General features: G+C 39.6%; 2 protein-coding genes across 6 annotated transcripts in view; one reads left to right on the top strand and one right to left on the bottom strand.

Annotated features, from left to right (window-relative positions):
- SYNJ2 (synaptojanin 2) overlaps positions 1-5,691 on the top strand; it is a 65,249-nt gene extending 59,558 nt beyond the window's left edge. For both annotated transcript variants that reach the window (XM_070733759.1, XM_070733760.1), the window contains exons 26-27: positions 1,005-1,207; positions 2,973-5,691. In XM_070733759.1, coding sequence (XP_070589860.1) covers positions 1,005-1,207; positions 2,973-3,728 — 959 coding nt within the window. In that variant the 3' untranslated portion in view covers positions 3,729-5,691. The remainder of the gene's footprint in view (positions 1-1,004; positions 1,208-2,972) is intronic.
- Positions 5,692-7,263: 1,572 nt separating this feature from the next.
- SERAC1 (serine active site containing 1) overlaps positions 7,264-17,517 on the bottom strand; it is a 37,167-nt gene continuing 26,913 nt past the window's right edge. For all 4 annotated transcript variants that reach the window (XM_070733764.1, XM_070733762.1, XM_070733761.1 and 1 more), the window contains exons 14-17: positions 16,731-16,828; positions 13,322-13,504; positions 10,646-10,789; positions 7,264-8,975 (exon numbers count right to left, since the gene is read on the bottom strand). In XM_070733764.1, the coding sequence (XP_070589865.1) occupies positions 8,836-8,975; positions 10,646-10,789; positions 13,322-13,504; positions 16,731-16,828 (565 nt within the window). In that variant the 3' untranslated portion in view covers positions 7,264-8,835. The remainder of the gene's footprint in view (positions 8,976-10,645; positions 10,790-13,321; positions 13,505-16,730; positions 16,829-17,517) is intronic.

Consider the following 17,517-nt stretch of genomic DNA (forward strand, 5'->3'; position numbering starts at 1 on the left):
ACCACGCCCACCTAGTCACATGACCTAGCCCCGCCCATTCAACCGGACCTGCCCCCCAACAGTCTGAAGGACTGTGAATGGGTCACCTGTTAAAAAGTTTGAGGATTAAAAAGTTATGCCTGAAGACTTAGAGCCCTACCAATCAGAGACAACAGCAAAGAAGAGACCACCACCTCAGTCCAGAATCAACCAGCCATACAAAGGGGGAATAGAGAAGGAGAAGGATTGACCTGCAAATCCAGAAAAAAGAAGCAAGTTAAGCAAAAGTTAAAGCAGAACAAGCACACAAACTTTATTAAAGAAAAGTTGGGAGGTAGATTCTATAATATAAAAACCTAGAATTAGAGAACACAATAGGAAATAAAAGGTAGAATAGTAAGGCTTCAGACATAGCATAGACAAAAATATTCTTTTCTAATGAAATCTTCATTTTTTGCTAGAAATCTTTACTAATAAATTCCATTCATACAGGAACCAACCTTCTTCCTGTCTCAGTCTGGTACCATCTCACAATTTTTCTCCCCAACTTTTTCCGAATTGAGCATTTCAGGTGGATTATAGATTTAACTGCAATTAACACATCACTTTTAAATACTGTATAGTAAATGTTGATCGTCATTTTTACATGTTGATTTTATTTCACAATATTGATGTGAACACTTAAAAATTATCCCTATAAGGCAAATCTCATATAAGGCACATATTTCCAACAAGATAAACTTTGCAAAACATTTTTTCACATTCTGAATTGAGCAGGAAGAGACTGATGCTGAGAATGATCTTTCTGTGCCAATAAAATAAATGAGAAAAAAGCGTCTTGAAATTCAAATTTTCCTTGGCTTATCAATTAGTAAGGCTGGTAAATATCCTTTTCTTTGGCGTGCATTTTTAGCCTAGATGTTGGCAGGTTTTATACAAGCAATAATATGCGCTGTAAACAACAAATGCTACTTTGGATGTATTGAATGCTTTAAAGAAACCAACTGCATTCTTTTGTATTTCAGTAACACCCCAGGAATCCTTAGCTTCCATTCCAGCAAGAACTCAGACTGTGACTAAACCTGAATTCATTCCCGGTGGCCCAAAGCCAACCCATCTCCAGGGCCCCCAGCCAGCCCCAGTCCTCACACCACAGCGCCCACCACCTAAAGTCCCAGCTACTAAAAAACCTGCACCTTTGCAGAAGTTGGGAGTCAGGCCAGAATGTGTAAGTATCAGTATAAGCCGCCCTGAGTCTACGGAGAGGGGTGGCATACGAATCTAATAAATAAATAAATAAATAAAATTTAAAAAATAAATAAGGCTCTTCCCTCTGCATAGAAAGTATCTCTTCATATAGATTGCATATTTAATGTTTGCAAGTAAATTACAAGAACTTCAGGGGTTGGGGGGGGGGTTATCTCTGAGATGTATTTGGGAAGATAAGAGCTTTCATATTTTCCCTATAGTCCTCCTGAAACAAGTGTAAGAAATGTGTAGTGCCTAACTGAGAACTGAGGAAAGAACTGAAAACCCTTCAAGTTTTTCCATGATTGATGCAAGTATGCATTCTGCTGCACTGAGCAGGGATAGATGGCGATGGAAATCTGATTCAAGTAGCGCTATTCCAACTCGGGCTAAATCAAAATCTGAACTCTCCTGTATAGCTTCATTAGTACAGTGGTACCTCTACCTACGAACGCCTCTACGTATGAACTTTTCTAGATAAGAAAGGATTTTTTTTGGCCTCTTCTCAAGAACCATTTTCCACTTACAAACCAGACCCTCCAAAACTGTAACCAGAAAAGGCAGGGAATAGCTTCCATAGGGCTTCTCTAGGAATCTCCTGGGAGGAAACAGGGCCTCCACCCTCCCTGTGGTTTCCCCAATCGCACACATTATTTGCTTTTACATTGGTTCCTATGGGAAAAAAATGCTTCTTACAAACCTTTCTACTTAAGAACCTGGTCAGGGAACGAATTAAGTTTGTAAGTAGAGGCACCACTGTACTTTGAATGTAGAGTGATAAGTAATAAATATAGAAATTCTACATAAGAGAAAACTCCTCCGGGGTTTGGAAAATCAGAGGAAAGATTGTAGATTGTGATGGTTTATTGTAGCTTCGAACCAAGAGCTCTGACACAGGGCTTTGCTGAAATGCTTTTTGATGTTACACTAACTCTAACCCTCAATAGAATAGAATAGAATAGAATTCTTTATTGGTCAAGTGTGATTGGACACACAAAGAATTTGTCTTTGGTGCATATGCTCTCAGTGTACATAAAAAGACAAGATACATTCGTCAAGAATCAGAAGGTACAACACTTAATGATAGCCATAGGTTACAAATAAGCAATCAAATCATACTGTGAAACAAAATAAATCATAAGGATACAAGCAACAAAGTTACATTCATGCAGTCATAAGTGGGAGGCGATGGGTGATAGGAACAATGAGAAGATCAATAGTAATAGTAATGCAGACTTAGTGAATAATTTGACAGTGTTGATGGGGATTATTTGTTTAGCAAAGTGATTGTGTTCGGGGGAAAAAACCTATTCTTTTGTCTAGTTGTTCTGCTGTGCAGTACTCTACAGTGTCGTTTTGAGGGTAGGAGTTGAAACAGTTTATGTCCAAGATGTGAGGGGTCTGTAAATATTTTCACCACCCTCTTTTTGACTCTTGTAGTATAAAGGTCCTTAATAGAAGGCAGGCTGGCAGTGATTGTTAGATAAATTAAAGATAAATTAATGCACCACAAAGCAAGACTTTTTACTGAGGATTCTGCTTTGTGATATTAAACAGTGAGCTGTATTGTAGATCTTCTGTAGATAAACACGCAAATACAGATGCCCTCAAGAGCAAGAGAGAAATATTTGTTTATTTATTAAATTTATGTGCCACCTATCTGGTCCAGGGATGACTCTGGATGACTCATTGTTTCTAATGAGAGGTTGGTTGAAAAACCATTAATTGTCCATTTTTCTTCTTAGCCCCATTCTCCAGAAGAGCAGCTTGAACAAACCTTGGGTCATGTCTCTGCATCACCAGAATCAGGTCTGGAAACCACAACTGTTACTGGTTGTCTTCAAACTGCTCCCATTCCTAAGCCAAGGACAATGCATCCTGGCAAAATTGCCAAGAGGAGCAACAGCAACGTCAATGACAGGCAACCAACTCCGTTGTCGCTTTTAGAGGAAAGTTCTCATATTCCTTCTCTGAACTTGACTCAGGCTCCAAGGGTTCCCCCAAGGAGAAAGAAGTCTGCTCCTCCCGATTTTCATCTCCAAGTACTCCAGAACAGCAATAACCTGTTTCTAAAAGGGCTGACATTCAATTCCAACAATAACAACTTTCCAGCACCCTGTTTTTCCACAATGAAGGATTCTGGTGCACTCCCATCATCTCTGAGTGAACCTTCTCTTCTTGCTACAACAGTCATGAGCCGCTCAAAAGACAACGATGCTAAGCTCTTGAGGCAGACCGGTTTAGAATTAACTGGTGACCAACAGGCAACTCCTCCCTTGCAGATTCATCAACAACAGCAAACTTCGAACAATCGTCCAATGGAGAACAGCAGTTTGTTAGACTTGGAAGTAGACTTTGCTGCTTGCCAGCCAGCGATTCAGCCGTTACCAGCTAATCCACCACCTGTTTCTCAAAATTTGAAACACTCCTGTCCAAAGGATTTCAGCCACTGGGTCACATTTGGAGAAGATGGCAACAGTAGTACTATATCTCAGGGTTAAACTCTGACCTCAGTTTAGAACTACGAACTCATTTTTCTATTTTTTTCCTAGAAAAGCACATCCTCCCCGCCCACTTTAACTTTATGATAGAAAGAATTAAGTTCAGCGAATAAGTTATGGCAGTGGTCCCCAATCTTTGGGTCTGGCAGCCCGGCAGGGAGGGGGAACCTGCACAATTAGCAGCCTGCCGACCACACGCACACCAGCCCACCATTTGTGCAAGTGAAGCTGCACACATGTAAGCATGCTGGCGCGCCATGCACTAGTGGAGCTGTGAACCATCTCTTGTGCAGCTCAGCCCCAAATAGGCTACAGGCCAGTAGTTGGCCGGAGCCCAGGGGTTGGGAACCCCTGATGTATGGTATAGCACTCATCTCTCCTCACTCCTTGATGATTTGTGGTTCACATTTAATAGTAAATAACAATATTTATTTATCATATGCATGTGTACTATAATGAGGCCTGCTTCAATGACTCTTTACTTGCACTTTGCTCATTTTTGAATTCCATGCCACAGGTGGCTGCTTGCCCTGTAGTTCTCTACTGTCAAAAGATGGTATACAGTGGTCCCTCGTTTATCATGGGAGTTACATTCCAGGGCCACCCGCAATAAAGGAAAATCTGTGAAGTAGGCATGCTATATTTATTTAAGTATTTATACACTATTTTAAGGCTTTATATACCCTCCTCCACTTTTATGCTACATAAACCTTTCCCATTTCCTTAATAACCATCCCCACACTGTTCTGTGCATGTATTGAACCTTTACACTTACTGTAAAAGTTTTGAATTCCTAAACCTACGTAATGAAACGATGCTCCACGTGAAATGGCTGAGTGTAGGAGCAGACTCAGAGAGGGGGAAGCTGCGCACAGACAAAAAGTAAACAACGCAGTACTGTACTGAGCCAATCAGGCTCTGGGATACAAAGCAGCACTCTCTGGTTGATCACTTCTCCATCAATCAACCAATTGTGTGTTGTTTACAATCTTATTTAGGCAAGTAGCGTCTCAGATCGAGTTATACAGAAAACCCGCGAAGTAGCTCAAATCTGTGATATATTTTTTCCATATTTTATAAAAACCCGCGATGCACCGAGTCCGCGAAAGGTGAACCGCAAGTGGCAAGGGAACACTGTAGTTAATTCTGTCTTATATACTGAGAGGTACTCTGTCATTCTTGAGCCAATTGCATGCTTAGAACCCTGCTTCACAGCCTTAAATTATTTTTATCCTTGTTATCAATGTATGCAAAGTGGGATATAAATTTGACTTTCAAAAAGGCCTGTTGATAAGAGCAACAATGATAATCTGATTCTGTCTAGTAGTATCTGTCACGAATAATATAGAAGGAAGCCCAAGGTGGTTTTAGAAGTGGCATAGTAAGCTTGGGGCTGGTAGTATCCATAATACCCATTCAGGTTCAAGCTGTGATAGAAAACCACCTTCAGGATATTAGAAACATGCCTGTAGGAAGAGATGGAAATACGTACTTGGAGCAACGCGGTTAAAAATCCAGCCTGTTTTAAATAGGAACCTGAAGGGGGTGAAGACACAAAAGGTTTTTTTTTTTTACAGATCACCTCATAATATAAACCATGGTTAATTTTTCTATTACTGTATATACATAGAATGATTCTGTCTATATTAATGTGAATAAGAGTGTATTACTTATGTAAGAAACTACCCATATAAGATATAGGTAGGAAACCACCGGTACATATATGAGAGGTTTCTTTTCACATTTTTAGTATTTAAATCTTAAGTATTCTTAGGCCAATAAAATATCCAGTGGATTATTGGGGGTGAAGAACACTAATTAGTATGGGCGCTGCAAGGCTAATATTTTTAATGCACAATTATTTTACATTGTAAAAGTCAACAATGATCTCGCCTTAAAGTTCAGGCCAGAAATTAAAATCTAGGATCTGATTTGTAATTTAATAAAAAATTATGTTGCTTTAGAAGAAGCAGCAAAGTTGATTTTTATTTGGGGGGGGAGGTGTAACATGTATTTTGATTTTTTTTTTAATTGTGGTTTATGAGAAACTAGTCTTGACCTGTTCCTATATAGCTATATATACGATGCAAGGCTAAAAGTTAATTATGTTGCTAACATGTTGCTATTGGTTTTATTAAATGAACCTTAAGAAAATACAGTTGGGAGTGTCAAATAAGATAGGTTATTGTGGTCTCCTTTCCCCTGAATCTAGGCCAACTACTACACAGCTGTAAGCAATATTTCAAAAATTAAATCAAATAATGAAAAGGAGTATAGAGAAGTGATGGCGAATCTTTTTTTCCTTGGGTGCTGAAATAGCGTGGGTGTGTACTATCGCGCATGTGTGAATGCCCACACCCATAATTCGATGCCTGGAGAGAGTGAAAACAGCTTTCCCCGCCCTCTGTAGGCCGGAAATGGCCTGTTTCCCAACTTCTGGTGGGCCCAGTAGACTTGTGTTTCGCCCTCTCCGGGCTCCAAAGACTTCCCTAAAGCCGGGGTAAGGTAAAAACGCTCTCCCGCATCCCCTCCCATGCCGGAGGCTCTCTGGAATCCAAAAACGCCCTCCCAAAGCCTATGTGAGCTAAAAATCAGCTGGCTGGTATACCCATGTATGTTGAAGCTGAGCTAGGGCAACGGCTCGTATGCCAGCAGATATGGCACCTGGTGCCACCTATGGCACCCGTGCCATTGGTTCGCCAACACTGGTATATAGCAATGTCATTTGCTTACTAGAAGCCATAATTTTGTACTCTCTACAGGGGTTGCCTGCAATGCCCCAGATCCCCCTCTAAGAAGGTTGTTGCTCTTGGCGTAGGACAGCTGGTTAAGGAAGATTGCTCTAACCCTCCCCCTTAATAAGGAAACCAGAAGCATCGCTGTTATTTATGGTTGCATCTTAAAATGAAAAATGAGCACCTCTTAAAAGCAAGCCTAGTATACTGTTACTGACGATATTCTCTGCAACATAATTTATCAGCTTTGTGGCAGGTCATTTACATGCTAATAAAAGCATTAGAAAGCAAGTCAATTGAAGTGACTTTATAAATTGCAAATGAAAGTAATTTTTATTACTCTACTTGATGTGGTATCCGGCTGTTGGTACTATATTGTATAACTTTCTGCCTTGTGTGATGCCTCATTAAAACTTGAATCTTTCTAGTAACATACTCTATGCCACCGATAGCAATTTATGCCACTCGCCCTGAGCAAAAATGGAACAAGGCAAATGTTGCAATAAATAAATAAAAGTTGTCCTGAGCAGTTTTTTAAAACATTTCTTCTACTGGGTAAAATATACCGTAACTCTGAAAAGGTTTTTAAAAAAATACTTTTTAAATTATAGAAAGTCACAGGTAATTTCGGGAAAGCAAAGCTGAATTTCAGATACTTCATTCAAGACCAAATCATAATTGTATGTTAATCCATTCAACACCAGTAGCTTCATTTAAACACAACAGTATTCATAGATTTGACATCATGAGTAATTCACATATTGTTTACTTCACTATGAATAAATTGCCTAGCGATAGGTAACTTGATGGAAAGTTTTTATTCTGGAAGAATAATTTATGGTTGGGTTTTTTTTTTCTAAATGTGTAGGTAGCAATGTAATGATCAAGTATTTTTTATGTTTACGACATGGCCTTTTTAAATTAGCTGCGGTAGTTAAAAAAAAAAGCCTGAAAAACTATACACAAAATATTATTTAGTAAACACACAAAATATTACAATAGGTAAATTACATGCTGTTTGGGGAGAGTGGCAATGGGAATGTATACTTCAGATGGCCAGTTACAAATGTTTTTGACACAAGGAAATGCAGCCAATTGATATGGATAACCATTTCCCACCATTTCTACAAAAGGAATCTGCTTTGCTACAAATAAAGTGGCTTAATTGATCATGCTAACGCATAGACAAGGTTTATCAAGTTTCTCTATAATTCCACGCCATGGTTTGAAACATCTGACAATATCAACGGTGGCTTCTAACTCACAATTATGGCAGTTGTTTTACCACTGGGATATTAAGCAAGTGGAACATAGAAACAGGACAATCTTCAGGAAGATTTTTTTTCTTTCATTTGCATGAAAAACCAAGCCATGGTTTGGCTTCATGCTGGAACTGAACAACTGCTTTATACATTATATTATTTGACTTTCAAACACTTAAATGGCACCAGCCAAAGGGAAAAAATTTCTACCTCCTGGAGCGTTTTGCATTTTCAGTATAGCAAATATATATTTGGCAGGCTATTCAGATTACATTGAGACTGAACTTTATTTTCTGAGACATAATTCTGATTCATCTCAAGTAAGTGCACCCTTGACTAATCCAGCCTTTTATGCAGAATCAAGCAAAATTCTGAATCTTCGTTACTTCGCGAGGCATTTTGGTATAAGGTAACCACAGGAAAATCTGTCATAGAATTAAGAAACACTTTCAGTTCTTCGGACTAAATATTTCTGTGCTTGTAATAGCTTTCCAAAAACACGCTACAATAGCAGGTTTACAGTATACCCTTGTTTTTTGTTGGCCTCTAGCTGCAAAAATACAGGTTAGGGTCCAGATTCATTTGTCATTACACATATTTTCTATATTTAAAATATCAGAATGTCCGTAAAGAACTTGCTATCATGCAATGTGGGTGTTTAAGGACATCAGCATGGGAGAGTAGATTTAGATTTATGGCATTAGTGCATTATCTCTCCAGTATGCAGAGTATATACAGGGTCAAGTGCTCCCACCAACCTAGTGACTGAATTAAGTAGTATAGGATAATCAATGGCACAGCAGCTTTGTTTCTATAAAGAGCAGAGAATGAAGATCTCTTTAGGTAAAATACATGCTTACAAAACAGTGAAAATACCTTCTAAGAGCCCAGATAGCACTTTCCTTGTCAAGCATTAAATGGAACTCAAAATGAAGAACAATGCTTTGTACAATATACAACACCCAGAAATACACCCACAGTTTCCCTTAGGCAATGTTAAAAAAAACAAAAACAGCTTGAGTGTAATAAAACATCCTGACAAGGACAGGAGCAGATTCCAAGAAAAGTTAGTGCAACTGCTCCAGTAACAAATATGCACAGCATTGCCGTTCATTGATTTCCCAGCTCGCTTTTTAGAGAATCTTGAATAAACTTTAAGGTTTGTTGATAGAGGAAAGATTCTTTGTTCCTGGGTTTGCAAATGTTGAGGTGGCTAACTTCTACCTGGATGAGTTCTCCAATGCCCAAATCTGAAAAGGACATGAAAGCAAAGAGCATTAATATCTCAGAAAAGACACACGTCATCTATTTACATTCAAGGGCCTCCCCTCTGCTTTCTAGGGTCTCTAGGCAAGATTGTAACTTATCTGTCTCATCTGACTTTGAATCGGAATCAATAACAAAGAATGAAAAGATGATATTTGAACCAAATTCTAGACTGGTGTATAAAATAAGGTTGGAGTAGACCTAGAAATTTACTTCGGTTGCAATAATACATAAGCTTTTTCACAGGATGTCATACATAATGTATGTCTTAGCTATTTGGGGAATATTTATTTTTATTTATTTATTTATTTATTTATTTTTATTTGTTTTGTCCCATACACAATAACGCACAATGAGGGTTACAGAGGATATAATCAGGTAGAATGTATTAAATGGGGAATAGAGGAGAAAATAAAGCAGTGAAATATAACTATGAGAGAATAGCAGGAAAAGATAAAAATATGTGCAGGATGATTAGGGGAATGGAGACTAACATGAAGAGCGGTTGCAGGAACTGAGCATGGCTAGTGTAGCAGAGAGAAGCACCAGGGGAGACATGATAACAGTGTTCCAATACTTGAGGGGCTACCACAGAGGAGGAAGTCAGGCTGTTTTACAAGACACCAGAAGGTGAGACAAGGAACAATGGATGGAAACTGACCAAGGAGATGTTCAACCTGGAAATAAGGAGAAACTTTCTGACAGTGAGAGCAATCAACCAGTGGAACAGCTTGCTTTGGAGGTTGTGAGAGCTCCAACACTTGAGACGTTGAAAAGGAGACTGGACAGTCATTTGTCTGAAATGGTGCAGGGACTCCTGCTTGAGTGGGGCGGGGGGTTGGACTAGATGCCCTACAAGGTCCCTTCCAACTCTAGTAATCTAATCCACACCGGTTTGAAATAACTTTTTAAGCCCATTCTACACAATGCATATTAAAAGAAAAACTGCACCTCATTTTCAGGCCAAACAAACATGCCATTACACAACAGAGTACAGCTAATCCTCAACTCACAACTGTTAGTTTAATAGCATTTAGACTTAATAGATAGATAGAAACATAAAAACATAGATTGGTGGCAGAAAAAGACCTCATGGTCCATCTAGCCTGCCCTTATACTACTTCCTGTATTTTATCTCAGGATGGATATATATTTACCCCAGGCAGGTTTAAATTCAGTTACTGTGGATTTACCAACCACGTCTGCTGGAAGTTTGTTCCAAGCAACTACTACTCTTTCAGTAAAATAATATTTTCTCACGTTGCTTCTGATCTTTCCCCCAACTAACCTCAGATTGTTCTTGTGTTCACTTTCATATTAAAACACTTCCCTCCTGAACTTTATTTAACCCTTTCATATATTTAAATGTTTCGATCATGTCCCCCGCTTCCCTTTTGTCCTATATAGTGAGATAGCAAATTACTTTGGGACCTAAGGAGGGTTGATCCGTGTTCCTCAACTAGAAAACCATCATTAATTTCTTTGATTTTCCTACCTGGTCTTTAAGATGTGTGGATTTCAACTCCCAGAATCCTGCAGCCAGCATTGGCTGCAGGGTTGAAGTCCACAATCTTAAAGTTGCTGAGGTAAAGAAACACTGCCATAAATGGCTGAAGGCAAACATTTCCGAAAGGAAAACCTGGCATTGTCAAACCTGCAGATTCCACTGGCACGACATGCAGACTCAGCATTCTGCCAACTCGTGTTGGCAAAGTTTCTGCAAAGCTTAACACTGGAAAGTTCTGATTCTTGGCAAATGAGATGAAGTCATCATTCAGTGCTTTCAGGGCAGGCGAATCTGGGAGAAAAAAAATGGATAAAAATGAAATGTCGCTCTTCAGGCGGAGGTCTTACATTTACGTATAATATTTTTCATATGGAAGATAAGATTTCAGTTCAGAAAGGTGGTATCTGCCTGTCAAGCACAGATTCGTAAACTACTCAAGACTCATTTATACCACCAGGCATGGGGGAGTTCCCCCTAGGCCATTACAAGTTATGCATGGTATGTTTGTGTGTATGTTTGGTTTTATAATAGGGGTTTTTAGTTGTTTTTATTATTGGATTGTACATGTTGTGTTTATTATTGTTGTTAGCCGCCCAGAGTCTGCGGAGAGGGGCGGCATACAAATCCAATAAATTATTATTATTATTTTAAAGGCTGAGTCCTAGTCTGGTATATGCAAACAAGGATAGATGGTATCATGGTCTCTATCCTGGTGAAGTACATTCATTTAGTGACCATTCAATGTCATTGAAATGACACTGAAAAAATAGTGACTTACAACCAGTCCTTGCACTTACAACAGTTGCAGCATTCTCACATGATCAAAATGTGGATGTTTGGCAACTGGCTTGTATTCAAAATAGCTGCAGCATCCCAAGGTTATGTGGCTGCAATCTGCCATCTTCCCAGCTGGCTTTTGACAAGAAATAAATCAATGCAGGAAGCGTGATTCACTTAATGACTGCACGATTCACTTTAACAACTGCAGTAATTTGTTTAACAACTGCAGCAAAACGGTTGTAAAATGGGGCATGACTCTATGTGTTACTAGCCTCTTATTGAAAATAAACGAAATAGCTCATGCACAAAAGATCTATCTCTGTCAAGGTCTAAGAGTTATTTTTCTATCCAGGAATACAGGGGAAGGGAAGTAGGCTGTACTCCTCTACACAATAAATTGGGGTAGGTGGGAGAGTGATGCAGAACCACAGCTGCCTGGAACTGCCTTCAATTTAAATACACTGCTCAAGAAAATAAAGGGAACACTTACACAACACAATATAACTCCAAGTAAATCAAACTTCTGTGAAATCACACTGTTCACTTAGGAAGCAACACTGATTGACAATCAATTTCATTTTGTTCTCAGCACATTCAAATTTGTACAGAACAAAGTATTCAATGAGAATATTTCATTCATTCAGATCTAGGATGTGTTATTTGAGTGTCCCTTTGTTTTTTTGAGCAGTATATAATAAATAAGTAACAGGCAAGGTGTTATGAAATGATTACACTTTAGCTAAGTTTGAAGATGCATCTGAACTTCATTTATTTATTTGTTTGTTTATTATTTGGATTTATCATGCTCTTTCTTAAATGTGAAACAGAGAATCAACATATCACTCCCAACAATCTGGGTCCTCGTTTTACCCACCTCGGAAGGATGGAAGGCTGAGTCAACCTTGAGCCTGGTGAGATTTGAATGGGTGAACTACAGCCAGCAGTCAGCAGAAGGAGCTTGCAGTACTGCACTCTAACCACTGTGCTACCAAGGCTCATATAATTATTCTACTGATTACTAATGTATGGAGTATATTATTCTACTGATAAAGATGCTGGACTGAAAACCGGGAAAGCTGAGCACTGTCCTGGCTTAGGCATAAAATATTGCCATGAAAACAGCATTTTTATTAAGTTCCATCAAGAACAGAATAGAATTCTTTATTGGCCAAGTGTGATTGGACAAAGAAGGAATTTGTCTTTGGTGCATATGCTCTCAGTGCACATAAAAGACAAGATACATTTGTCAAGAATCATGAGGTACAACAGTTAATGATGGTCGTAAGGTACAAATAAGTAATCAGGAAACAATCAATATTAATATAAATTGTAATGATACAAGCAACAAGTTACAGTCATACAGTTATAAGTGAGAAGAGATGGGTGATAGGAACAATGAGAAGATTAATAGTAATAGTAATACAACCTTAGTGAATAGTTTGAACGTGGTGAGGGAATTATTTGTTTAGCAGAATGATGGTGTTTGGGCAAAAACTGTTCCTGTGTCTAGTTGTCTTGCTGTGCAGTGCTCTATAGTGTTGCTTTGAGGGTAGGAGTTGAAACAATTTATGTTCAGGATGTGAGGGGTCAGTAAATATTTCCCCCGCCCTCTTTTTAACTTGGGCAGTATACAGATCCTGAAAGGAAGGCAGTTCTTGGGCAGTATACAGATCCTGAAAGGAAGGCAGTTGTTTTTTCTGCAGTTCTGATTAACCTCTGAAGTCTGTGTCTGTCTTGTTGGGTTGCAGAACCGAACCAGACAGTTATAGACATGCAAATGACAGACTCAAAGGAATAAATAAAAATGAAGCTTGGTGCTACTTTGATTAGTGTCAATAATTTGGCTGTATTGTTAATATTTATACACACACAGAGAGAGAGTGGGAGGGAGGGAGGGAGGGAGGGAGGGAGAGAGAGAGAGAGAGAGAGAGAGAGAGAGAGAGAGAGAGAGAGAGAGAGAGAGAGAGAGAGAGAAAGAGCGTTATAGAAAAGAAAGCTATGTTTTAAATACACACATTCCAGAATACCCCCAAAGAAACAAACCTTTGCTGAGCTCTTTGACTTCCACAGAAGGGAAGAGCAGAAATCGAATATTTACGGAATATTCAGCCAACCGGGAGCCGTGGTGAGGAACACTATAAAACACAATTCCCCGTGTGCTGTCCACTATGGAAGCCATTTCAGGGTCCATGGAAGCATCCAGCAGCATTTTCTTGACTAGGAGGCCTGAAAAAGAAAAGCCTCCATGAAATGGGATCAATGCAGGGCTGTGATGCTTATTACAGAGATACAAGACAGAAGAATCACTCTCCCACAACTCACTGAAGATGTCCTGGATTGCTCTCTTTACAGAAAACGAGGGTCAGTCAACCCTTCCTCCTATGGAAAAGGAGGGAGGGCTTCTTTCTACAAGACCCAGACCACTTCTACCAAGTGCAAGAGATTCCCAGTTGGTTATTAGCCCAGTCTGCTTATATGCACATGCAGAGGCGGGCTGCTAAGGTGGAACATGTGCTCGCCCCTGTGGCTCTGAGTGCTAGCAGAGTCCAGTGCAATTCTGCTACTGCACCATGGACCAGCGTGTCTGCGCCCGATTTCACTACCTGCTCAGGTGCAGTAGCAGAATTGCGCTGGACTCTGCTAACACTCAGAGCCACGGGGGTGAGCGCACGTCACCGTTCCACCTTAGTAGCCCACCTCTGTGCATATGGCACAGTTATTCAGAAGCCTTATATAACCGCCCATCTTAAGCAACTCTGGGCAGCTCACAGCAACGATAAAGTTAATAAATAAAATCATAAAAACAATAAAAACTGTAAAACGATCAGATACCCTTCTTTCATGTCTCATATTTTGCAATCCCAACACCTCAGTAAAATGGGAGATCCTTGAAGGAGATGGGTAGTGCAGAAACGTGATTGATAAACACACACACACACACACACACACACACACACACACCCCTTGATGAACAAATAAACCAAGTATTCTGAAAGGCTAGAAGGGTGGAGGGCCTACTTCACAATAGCATTTAGACTTATATACCACTTCACAGTGCTTTACTGCCCTCTCTAAGCGGTTTACAGAGAGTCGGCATATATTGCCCCCCAACAATCTGGCTCCTCATTTTACCAACCTTGGAAGGATGGAAGACTTAGTCAACCTTGAGCCTATTGAGATTCGATCTGCTAAACTGCAGTAGCTTACAGTACACAGAGTGTATGTATATGATTTAGTGGAATGGGTGGATATTATTAAGGAGAGGTGGTCCTGCAAATAACCAGATGCTGTGCCTTGCAAAGTTGACATAATATCTCAGGCACACGACATACAATGCATATCTTAATGGAAGATGGACTATGTGTACAATTATGACAGCGTCTATAAATAGCCCTTCCTGTAAACTGCTGAGTGCCAGGAACTGGGAATCTTAAAATTTTAGGATAACTCTAAAGCCGAATGCACTGCATATATAGTCTTCTAAAGTGCAAAGTTCAAAGAGTTCAGTTCCTTGTAGAAGGTTTTAAATGCTGGAGAATACAATCTGGCTTCCCAGATGAGTCCCAATAAGATGAAATGGGTCACACTGTGCCTCCTGGTAGTCAATGTAAACAGTCACATTAAATAATAATAATAATAATAATAATAATAATAATAATAATAATAATAACTTTCTCTTCCATATCCTTCGTGAATTCTCTCTGTTTACCCTTCATACAAACAGCTACAAAAGTGCAGAAACAGACTGAGGTGATGGAGGCCCTTTAAGTCACTGTGGGCACTGTGGAATTAATATGACATTTTTGGATAGAACCATTCGATGTAAGTGCATGTGAAATTTTAGCTTCTCCATTCATTTTTAAGAGGCGGTGGGGTATAGGAAGAACAAGCATTTGCTGGAGGCTGATCTCATGTTTTGACAAATATATGGTGGATTGCCTCCTGTGCCAGAGGAAAGAACCAAGGCCCAGAATTTGAAATGTCAGCACTCAAAAAACTACACACAAATACACTGAAAGAATTATAGGAGAAAAACCACTACTAAAAGTTCCCTCACTTTTCAATGGAATGGATATGGGAACAAGCAAAGTTTATACAAAAGTAACCAAATTGCTATTCATTGGTTTATTAAATGGTCAAGGTAGGCTTAGTTTCTAGATATTGTTTCCTGGTAAACATGGGGCTTTAAGGACGCACAAATTTAATTCACTGATACTTTCATTATGCCCCCACCCCCAATATTTCAGAAGATACTTTGGAAACTGTAAGAAAGGGCTTAGAGGGGATGAATATTCAAAGAGATGCTTATGATCCTGTTACGCTTGAAAACGAAATCTACCAGCAAGGGTGTATTGGAACATATGAAGGGGTCTAGGCTGGGTTAGCAGTGCAGTTAGGAAATAAAAGAGTGCCAAAAATTAAAGGAAGTTGGGCTCATTAAAGCACTCCATAGTATCCTATCCTGTTGTGGCCTGCCCGAATCCCACGCAACTGGTCACGGATCCAGAGGACCAGGAGATTATTGTGGCACGGCCAGTTCATCCTGAATGCGATAGTGAGGAGGGTTCGGTGGCAAAGGCTGAAAGCCAACCAGGCCTTCTGCACCTCCTCAGTTTGAGCTGAGTGACTCAGGAGAAGAAGAGGAGCCTATACTTGATGCTAGGGCACACAGGGCAGCTAGTAGGCATGACTGGCTCTGTAGGAGGAGGTCTCCACATGAGTAGAGCTGCAGGCTAATTGGCCACACCCTGTGGCTATTTAAGGCGTAAGCACAACGTGGTTGATTCATTATACCTTGGAAACAACGTGGTTGATTCATTAGACCTAGCTTTGCCATGTTCTGACTTTCATGCTTTCTGAACTCTGGATTATCGCACTGTGAAAATAATTAGTAGCAGACTGTCGGCCAACTTCTGTGAGTTTTGATAACTGCGGAGTTAATTGCCTGTTTACTTTGGGGGGTTTGATATCGGGCCATCTCTTAAGAAAAGAAAACAACATTTTGATTTACTGAGAAAACAACCTTTCTGTTTTGTATGAACTTTCTATCATAGCCAATAAAACATTTTATTTATTTATTTCTAAGGGGACTCCACATTGGGATACAACACTATCCTATCAGTGGGAAAGAAGGATGGTAACTAGTCATTCACTTAAGATTTTTAAAGACTGTTTTCTTACAAGAGTGGTATCTAGGTATAATATTCAGAATTTTAGGAGACAGTTATTGGAAATCCACAAATAGCACATTGAACATCCACCGGTGACTGAAAACACACCACATCTAAACACATATCCCATCTACTACTATTTTTTGTCAAATTCACGTGGGGATTGCTTTCTATGTGATTCAAATGAACCCTACCAAATGGAAGCAAGGTAGTATATTTACAAGGCTAAGAAGTTTGAAGTGGTTCATTTTAAAATTGAAAGCAGAAGACAATGAATTTACCGCCCATGCTATGTGACAGCCATATGAGAGGCCTGTCTCCAATCCCAGCAGCTCTTAGTTTCTTGAGAAGCTCAGTACTTCGATATGCAAGGGATTCTCTGCAGATGAGACAGTAAAGAAAGAAAGAGAGGCATATTCTGAAGAATCAGGTTATTTCTTGGCAGTGTTACTCAAATTTCCTTAAACTCAGCTTGTCTCCATAGAAGTTATCCCCCCCCCATAGCATCCTACTGTGTGAAAATGTTGGCATGTTTTAGGACAGCAATTCTGAAACTTTTCTTATAAGTAGATCAATATCCCATATTACTAAAAGCTTTAAGAGCAGTGTCCCCCCACCCATGGCAACTTTAAGATTGTGTTCTTCAAGTTCTAAAATACGTAGCAATGGCCAAGCTATCTGGGAATTCTAGGAACTGACGTCCACAAGTCTTAAACTTGCCAAGGGTAGAAGATCAACATAAAAAACAGGTATCAACTCCTCAGTACCAATTGGCACTGCAAAACCCTTGACCTCCTGAGGGAGATTGTGATCCCGCTGCATAGAGCACCGGTGAGACCATATTTGGAATACTGTGTTCAGTTCTGGAGACCTCACCTACAAAAAGATATTGATAAAATTGAACGGGTCCAAAGACAGGCTACAAGAATGGTGGAAGGTCTTAAGCATAAAACGTATCGGGAAAGACTTAATGAACACAATCTGTATAGTCTAGAGGACAGAGCGGAAAGAGGGGACATGATCGAAACATTTAAATATGTTAAAGGGTTAAATAAGGTTCAGGAGGGA

This window comes from Erythrolamprus reginae, chromosome 1 (genome assembly GCF_031021105.1).
Source record: "Erythrolamprus reginae isolate rEryReg1 chromosome 1, rEryReg1.hap1, whole genome shotgun sequence".
In the NCBI taxonomy this organism is placed as follows: Eukaryota; Metazoa; Chordata; class Lepidosauria; order Squamata; family Dipsadidae; genus Erythrolamprus; species Erythrolamprus reginae.